The 9,393-nt window shown below is 36.3% G+C and overlaps 2 protein-coding genes across 2 annotated transcripts; both read right to left on the reverse strand.

Annotated features, from left to right (window-relative positions):
* Positions 1-1,814: 1,814 nt before the first annotated feature.
* Positions 1,815-4,140, reverse strand: LOC120163765 (protein NRT1/ PTR FAMILY 1.2-like). The gene is made up of 4 exons (XM_039173605.1): positions 3,984-4,140; positions 3,674-3,891; positions 2,806-3,353; positions 1,815-2,729 (listed from the first exon to the last, which is right to left on the reverse strand). Exons 1-4 carry the CDS (start codon positions 4,078-4,080, stop codon positions 1,841-1,843), a joined length of 1,752 nt encoding a protein of 583 aa, XP_039029536.1. The 5' UTR covers positions 4,081-4,140; the 3' UTR covers positions 1,815-1,840.
* A 2,071-nt stretch (positions 4,141-6,211) lies between these two features.
* Positions 6,212-8,674, reverse strand: LOC120163773 (protein NRT1/ PTR FAMILY 1.2-like). Its single transcript, XM_039173612.1, has 4 exons — positions 8,578-8,674; positions 8,271-8,488; positions 7,423-7,970; positions 6,212-7,100 (listed from the first exon to the last, which is right to left on the reverse strand). The coding sequence occupies exons 1-4, from the start codon at positions 8,672-8,674 to the stop codon at positions 6,212-6,214; spliced, it is 1,752 nt and encodes a 583-aa protein (XP_039029543.1).
* Positions 8,675-9,393: the final 719 nt, after the last annotated feature.

A 9,393-nucleotide genomic window follows, 5' to 3' on the forward strand; every position in this document is an offset into this window, starting at 1 on the left:
GAAAGAGAAGATAATTTTTGTCGTGGCAAGAAAAATATGCAAGAGTAAACAAATAAAAATTGCTAAAACAAAAATTAATTACAAGAATAAGTAAAAAGTTGCTAAAGTGAAAAATGTTTGAGTTATGAATATAAACTAACAACCTCGCACAATCAAACTTCTAACAGAGCACTTGGGTTGGATTTTCTATGGCGAGAAATTATTCTATGCCTAAGATGAACTAAGTATGTTATGCCTATGTTTCCCGACAGGATTTACTAAAGTGTTCCTGAGCTATCTCTAGTAAGGAACCTGATACAACTTTTTCCATAACAATACTTCTCAGCGTAAGCAGTGACTATCGATTAAGTACTATCCCTTTTAGTCGCTTGAAACCCTATCATTTTCTCTAAGGCGGGTTAGAACCTCACCATCCCGGAGTAATTCCCTTGTTCACATAGATCTAACCTAACTCTCTCGATATTAGGTATCAAGTCCTAGAAAAATGGGTATCTCTTAACAACTTTTACAAAGACTATGAGTATGCCAAGGTACAGGCAATATCTCAAAAGCTCTTACAACACTAAGGCATAAGATTAAAACAGTGAACATAACAACAATAAACATAAATATACTTATCATCCATTAAACATAAAATAAAGTATCATCCAAACATTTCCAACACCAAATAAAACAGTTCATGGTGTGACTAAAATCATCCTGAAATATTCATTAAGTACAATCCCTTAAAAGATAAAAAATAAAGAACAAGGAGAATGAAACTCCTAAAAACATAGCTTTGTCGTGACATCATACCACCACCAGGACTGCTCTAGATGCTATCCTCTCTCGAGGGCCTAGCCGCTACTCCGGCGAAACCCGGTTATAGAGGACACCAAGGAAGGACGAGAGGGGAACGGTGGAGAAGAAGGTGTTGCAATCGCCTTTTTCAAAGCTTTTAGGGTAGGTGAGAGTGGGTTTTTTTAAAATGGTAGGCATAATGTGCTATTTATAGTGGGGAATTTCTAGGGTTTAGTGACTTTGAAATTTCTCCAACTACCCTTGAATTCATGCCCAATTCATGGATAATATTGCAGATGGAAGTGGTCCAAAATCCTTGGTAGGGGCAAAGGTTCACGTGAGGTGTAATGGGTAGTAGGCCATGCGACATCAGCAATTTTGTCTCGTACTTCGTCAAACTTGTAAGATAAAACTTGTCGTGGCAAAAATTTCCTCACAGTCATCATCTTTAATTCCTTTGGCCCTCGCATAAAAATTTGTCTCGGTAAATAGTTTCCTCCTTGATCATTTTCTATCACCTACATCATCACAGACAACACACAACCCTTCTCATCAACAACATCAGTTTTATAACGAAAAACTAGCTGAGGCAAAACTTTTCCACCATATGCATGAAATGTCCTAAATGCAACTAAAATGATATGACAATGGCTTTTAGATAAAGAATAACTTAAGTAAAAACAAAAACCTAAAATATAGTCTTTTTACGGAGTTGTCACTTAGTATCATGTCTTTAGCATGCTTGTGTTTATGAAACTCTTAATGTTACTCTAGATTAGTGATTATACTATCAGGCTTTGTAAGCTTAGTGTTCCGATGTTTCCGTTTGCAATTTATTAGCTTAGGTCGTTCGTGGAGCACTGTCACAACAGGACTTCCAACATTTCCTTCAAATTACTGTACTATAACTTTAGTGGGCATATGTATTCATAAGACCGTACTCATGTATTCAGATTTATAAGAAAGAGTTTGTAACATTTCCTTCAAATTACTGTACTATAGATTTTGTAATATTTTGTTTTTACACATCTAAAGAGAGTCCTCTTATATTATGAGAAACTTAACAATCATCTATCCTCTCATGGTCTTCTTTTTTGGATATCTCAGCTCGGCTTTCATTATCTGCATGACAAGGACCATAAGCTTTGCTGCAAGCCAGAAAATACATAAAATTAAGCACGTTCAAGCCAGTAAGAAGGCAATAATAATAATCATAATGTCCTTTGTTCACATTGCTTGAAACCCAACTTTCCCCTCCACTTTTCGTAAAATTGTCAACCGTGTTTGTTATTAAACTCGCCACTAAACTGGCAATGAAGAGTCCTAATCCGTTAATATTGGCTGCAATGGTTGACATGGTTTTAGGCAATTCAGAGTAACAGAATTCAAACTGTCCAATTCCATTGAAAGCCTCAGCCAAGCCACCTAGGACATAGTATGTTAGTAGCCATAGTGCAGACATGTGAACCGGGGCCTGTAGTTCGTTGGAGAGTCCTTCTTGGATCGCGATATTTCTTCGATCATACTCTACAATTGCTAACGCTGCAATGGATGCAGAAGAGAAGAGAAGTCCAATCCCCATTCTTTCTTTCAAACTAAGACGAACCGGTTTCCCTTTAATTTTTGAAGCCAAAGGAAGAGCTATTCGATCGTAGAAAGGAATCCATACAACTATAGAGATCATCAGAAACATGCTAAATGAGCCTGCTGGAATTTCAAAATTTGAAGTTATATGTCTGTCCATGGTGCCTGTTAGAATTACTGCAAATGGGCTTTGAAGAACAGTCACGGACAACATGATTCCTGCAGAACAAAGTGGCATCACTCCGAGCAATGCTTTTAGATCCTCCACTTGATCAATTGTACAAAGATTCCATGGATTTGAAGCAGTTCCCTTTGAAGTGAAGTCGCATTGAGGATCTTTTATCACACAAGCTTTATTTAAAAACCTGGAAAAATTACGAAGAAAATACAAAGGATAAAAGACTAATTTGATGATAAGGCAATGTATTGTGATGATAGTACCTTAGTTTTTCACTTGGAACTTGAAGCATTGATCCCTTTCCGAGATAGTAAGCTTCATTTGTGGGATGGGATGGTAACTCGATGTGCCTATTTCTAACAGAGGCCATTAGAACTTGAGCAAAACCAGTGAACAGGCTTGCTTTGGCTTTCAACTTGATGTAGAATGAAGATGCCAAGAAGAAAGAAAGAGCAGAAACAAACATTAGCATTACAGGTACCCCAAACCCCATTCGCCACCCCACTTTATCTTGAATATAGACGATGAAAGTTACAGCAATGAGACATGAAAACGTGACTGTAACATAGTACCAACTAAAGTAAGCCTGCAAAGATTTTGCACTTTCCGGATTGTTTCTCTTATCCAGCTGATCTGCACCGAAGGCCATGCACGATGACCTCATGCCACCAGCTCCGATAGAGATTAGGCCGAACGAACAATACAAGACTAAAAGTTGGAGTGTTGAGGGGGCTTCGCAAATGGTACTAAATTGATCACAGATAGGCCTTGCTTGAGGAATCATGGCTGTTAACCATAACAGAACCATCCCCTAACATGAAAATATAATTAATGTGACAAAACAAAACAAAAATTCTTTCAGTAGCGGCATCCTGCCTCTGCATAATTAAGTTCTCAAGGAGCATAGAAGAGAACATTTGGGCTGAATAAAATACAAGCAAGAGTCGACAAAATGTATTAACGTCATTTCCAATATATCAACCGGGAAATCTTAGAAATTAAGTGAAAGGGACGCCAGGTCCCCACCAATAATTCAAACCGAAAGTGACAACATTGTACACGAATCAGCGATCTAAAATCTAACAAGAAAATTATTAGAGTATAAAAAACGGAAGAAAGAGGTTGGTTTACCAGAAAACAAACCATGGATCCCAATCCGATCATCCAGTACTTTCCCAGATAAGAATCCGCGAGGAAAGCACCGATGATCGGAGTGAAGTTGGTGGCAGCTGACCAAAAGAAGATTATATTGGCAGCTTTAGCAGTTTCCATGCCAAATTCTCTCGTCAAATACACTATCAAATTTGGTGTTATTCCAGTAGTGGCAACTCTTTGGAAAGCCTCGGTTGCTGTCACGAAGTTGCATGAGAATTGAAAAGAAAATGAAATATTTATAAAACCACCAGTAAGAGCAAAGTTTTTGGATTTTAGGGATACAAACCTATGATGAAAGGTAGAGTTCTTAAGCCACCCTTTGATGGATGGGATGTAAGGAGGGGTTCTCTGGCCTTGCTGTTTTCTTCTTCTGGAGTTTCCATGGGATTGGTTTTCTTTGGTTTCTTAGCCTGTATTCCTGGAAGTAAACGGAATTGCTTTGTTGTTTGGTTGAGGCGCTAAATGAGGATTACAATGGAAAATATGATACTACTTTTTGATAATATAAGAAATCTATGACTAAGCTTGAAGGTGATATATTTTCCAGTTATAAAAATAAAGTGCGTATCTCATGAATAATGTCGAAGTGCGTGATTGTGCGCATAATTCAATTTTGTATTGTTAACGTATTAATCACCCACTAAATAAATTATTATTTAGGCCATATGATAAAAATACTTTTTTATATATTTAATACATTAACTATATATATATATATATATGATACAAAATTATAATATAATATTAAATTTTATTTTATTTTGATTTTATGTTATTAAGTTAAATAGTTCTTGTTTAATTATTTTTTTGTTTTGATAAAAATATGTGAAAAGTTAAAAAATATATATATTAAATTGGATTAGATCGATGTCGGATTTTTAATTAACTTTTTTGAGTAAGATTTAGGATACATAAAATCATATTTGAACTTGATTGGAGTCAAATTTTATTAATATCATACTGGATCACATTCGAATCGATTAAAAATTCACCTATTGTCATCTCTAAAGAATTAGTGCATTTTTCAGTGTTCTAGCACGTTGGCGCAAGAGGTTGTAAGGTATGCTAAAATGCTTTTTTATGGAATAAGGATGAACACAAGTTTTTAAGTTAGTAAGATGAATTTATAAAATTTTAGTAAGAATGAACTTATAAAACTTTGTAGAGTAAAACAAATTATCAATAAAAATATAAAATATTATTTAAAATTTATGATAATTTAAAATTTTCAGGAGCGGATTGCTTTTCTTATCCGGGTAAAATGGACTAAAACCCTGGATGGGTTCATTTCAGTGACAGGAGTTTGGTGTTAAATATAGGAACGGCGTATATATAGCTTGAGTGCATATCTTCTTAAGGTACAGGGTTTAGAGTTTAGTAAAATTAATGCGAGGGTTAAAGATGAATTTACGAGGTTTGAAACATTTTTAAAGAACGTAATAAGTGTGTAGATCACCCCAAACCTGGCATAAAACAAATTCAATTCGAGCCTTCAATTAGGACTTGACTAAGATAATTTAATAAATACAAGGACAATTTGTCCAAATAATAAATAGTGCGAGAAGATGAGTCATAAAAATCCATTTCCCTGACGCCTAGAATAAATACAGGATTTTCATCATCCTCCACTACTCTTGGGCCTATGCGTTTGCAGCAGTGTTCCTCTCCCTATATTCAAACTTAGCCTCCCACAAATAACGGACACAATACTCTTTACATTTAGCCAATACAGCAGTGATGTAATGCGTGGTCAAACTGGGGTTCTCAACCCACTGAACTGCCTGTAACGAATCCGTTTCGATGATCAGGACTCTCTTATCCGCCCATTTGGAAGATGAAAAAATCTGACAAGCTTCGAGAACAGCAGCAAGTTATGGTCCAATGACATCCGACACCCCAATCGATCACGAAAAACGAATGAGCGTATCGCCCTTATTATCCCTTAAATTGAGGCTTTCAAATGAGAGGTTGAAGGAGAAATCGCAAAAGGAAAAGAAGAAAAAAAAAAGGTAAATTGGTTAATTGAAGCGAAGGCTTTAGATTGAGGTAAGTATAATTCTACGTGTACATATATGTTTAGGCCGTGTGATTAATTTTATTTGTGTTGGATATGCTAGATGAAATGTTCATTTATGAATTAAGCCTACACGATATGTGTATGACATTCTTGAATTGTCAAATAACATTTTTCATATTTGAGGATATTTATTATGTGTTAAATTATATACAATATAAACAAGATTTGTTTTTTTTTTTTCATGAACAAGCCTTAGTTGATTAAGTTGTCTATCTTTGTTTCTTTATATTCCCTTGTGTCATAGACTCTAGATCCACTAGTTGTGTTCTTCTTTTCCCTAGAGTCCCCTCTTCTCCATTCTGTTCAATAGGATTATGATTAGATTTAGAATTTATAAAAAAAGAAAGATTTATTTCTTATAGAAGTCATTAATTTTATTAAAAATAGAAAATATCAAAATTACAATAAAGGGTGAAAGTCATTGAGGGTCTCTAAATTCAACAATCATCTATCCTCTCTTGATCTCTTTTTCTGGATGTCTCATCCCGGATTCCATGATCTCCATGACAAGGACCATAAGCTTTGCTGCAAGCCAGAAAGTATATAAAATTAAGCACGCCCAAGCCAGCAAGAAGGCAATAATAGTAATCGTAATGTCCTCTATTCATATTCCTGGAAACCCAACTTTCCCCTCCTCTTTTAGTAATGTTGTCAACTGCGCTCGTTATGAAACTCGCCACTAAACTCGCAATGGAAAGTCCCAATCCATTCATACCAGCTGCAATGGCTGACATGGTTTTAGGCAATTGAGAGTAACAAAATTCAACCTGTCCAATTCCATTCAGAGCCTCAGCCAAGCCACCTAGGACATAATATGGCAGTAGCCATAGTGCGGACATATGCACCAGGGCCCGTGGTTCATCAGAGAGTCCTTCTTGGATCGCTTTGTTTCGTCGAGTATACTCTACAACTGTTAATGTTATGACAGATGCACAAGAGCAAATAAGGCCAATCCCCATTCTTCGTTTCACACCAAGAAGAACTGGTTTTCCTTTAATCTTAGAAACTAAAGGAAGAGCTATTCGATCATAGAAAGCAATCCATATAACTATAGAGGTCATCAGAAACATGCTAAACGAGCCAGCTGGAATTTCAAAGTTCAAAGTTATATGTCTGTCCATGGCACCTGCTTGAATTACTGCAAATGGGCTTTGAAGAACAGTCACAGACATCATGATTCCTGCAGAACAAAGTGGCATCACTCTGAGCAACGCTTTTAGATCCTCCACTTGATCTATTGTACAAAGATTCCATGGATTTGAAGCAGTTCCATTCAAGCTTATGTCTCCTTGAAAATCTTTTATCACACAAGCTTTGTTCAGAAACCTGGACAGATTACAAAGAAAATATAAATGATAAGGATAACGAAGAAAATAAATCAAACTTGCTAAAAGTCTAAAACTCAGAGGTCACAGTCAGGGTAGAGGACGAGGAAAGGGCTGCATAACTTGGGTTTGAACCTAGACCTACCGATTAACATCTTATAAGCATAGTTATATGAACCAATTGTACTAAGCTGTGGTCTCAAATAAGTTGATGACGAGACAATATAAAGATAATGTGAGGCGGATATCATTCTCAAGGTTAGAGCTGGATCTATCGGACTGGATGCCATGTACATAAACTAACAATACTAATTTGACGATACCTTAGTTTTTCACTTGGCACTTGAAGCATTGATCCCTTTCTGATATGGTAAACTTCATTTGTGGCATGGGATGGTAACTCGATGTGCCTATTTTTGAAAGAGGCCACTAGAACTTGAGCCAAACCAGTTATCAGGCTTGTCTTGATTTTCAACTTGACGTATAAGGAAGATGCCAAGAAGAAAGAAAGAGACGAAGCAAACATTAGCATTACAGGTACCCCGAAACCCATTCCCCACCCCAGGTGATCTTGAATGTAGACGATGAAAGTTACAGCAATGAGACATGAAAACGAGACTGTAGCAAAGTACCAACTGAAGAAACTTTGTAATGTTTTTGCACTTTCTGGATTGTTTCTATTATTCAGCTGATCTGCTCCAAAGACCAAGCAAGATGATCGTATGCCACCGGCTCCAACAGAGATTAGGCTTAATGAACAATATAAGACTAGGAGTTGGGGTGTTGTGGGGGATTCACAAATGCTACTAAATCGGTCGCAATAAGGCCTTGCTTCCGGAATCATGGCAATTAACCATAACAAAGTCATCCCCTGGCATGAAAACAATTAATGAGACAAAAGAAAAATGGTTCGTTTCAGTATTGACATCCATCTCTGCATAAAAACCTTCAGCCCTCATGCTAGTTTACTTTTAGTTACATTTTACACTATCCAACGAAAGAGAAGTGATTAATTTCAATAATACAAAGGATGCAGCATCCCCAGTTTCCCACGAATAATTCAAACCAAAACATTAACAAAAGTGACAACTTTGTATAGCAATATGAAATTCTAACAACAAAATTAAAGTAACAAAGCGGCAAAAAGTCGGGGTTTAACAGATTTAAGTACCAGAAAAGAAACCATGGATCCAAACCCGATCATCCGATACTTTCCCAGATAAGAATCGGCAAGAAAAGCACCAATGATCGGAGTGAAGTTGGTGACAGCAGACCACACGAAGATTACATTGGCAGCTTTAGCAGTTTCCATGCCAAATTCTCTCGTCAAATACACTATCATATTTGGAACTAAGCCAAAACTCGCCACCCTTTCGAATGCCTCGGTTGCTGTCAAAATGTTCCATGAAAATTGAATAAAGTGAAATATTTATAAAATCACCATTGAATGCAAAATTTTTATTTTGGGGGGAACGAACCTAAGATGAAAGGCAGAGTTCTGACGCCACCCTTTGATGCACGAGATGCAAGGAGGGGTTCTCTGATATTACAGTTTTCTTCTTCTGGAGTTTCCATGGGATTGTTTTTCTTTAGTTTCTTAGTCTATATTCCTGGAAGTATATGGAATTGCTTGAGAGAGTACGATGCAACTTTTGATGATATGTTTTTATTTTAATCACCGAGTTTGGAATCTATGACTGAGCTTGCAAATCAAGTGCAGGCTTCATGAATAAGGACGAAGTGCATTATTTTTGTTGTTAACTACCTAACGTGCAAGGTGGAATTCGAACCTGAGATTTGTGAATAGAGCAAATTGAGTTGAGATATCGTCATCGCTTCTGTAGTGCCCGATTTAAATTAATCGATGAATAAATCGAATATCAATAATTAATTAAAAAAACTACCTAACGTGCTACCCACCCATTAAATAAACGTTTTATTATTTTTTTTGGGGAAAGGGAATAAGGCATATATAAACTACCTCTTCAAACAACAATGCATATATTTTATGTGCAATTGGTAGCTGCAGGAAACTTTATTATTTTTGTGGCGGGTTGTCAGTGACTGAGCCACGGCTTGCTCGGGTGTGGATACATGCTCAAACTAAAATTTAATTTTTTTTGGATTAATTACTTATTTTATTGATAGTGTTCACCTTGAAATTTTTTGTGTCCACCCTAAAATATAAGTTTTCTTCGATTAGTTAATTATTTTACATTCGTTACCCACCCTAAAATTTTATTTGCACTCGTCCCATTTAAAAATTTTATATTGTTAACATAAAGAGCTCACCC

Source organism: Hibiscus syriacus, unplaced genomic scaffold (genome assembly GCF_006381635.1).
Source record: "Hibiscus syriacus cultivar Baekdansim isolate YM2019G1 unplaced genomic scaffold, ASM638163v2 tig00111495_pilon, whole genome shotgun sequence".
NCBI classification, from domain to species: Eukaryota; Viridiplantae; Streptophyta; class Magnoliopsida; order Malvales; family Malvaceae; genus Hibiscus; species Hibiscus syriacus.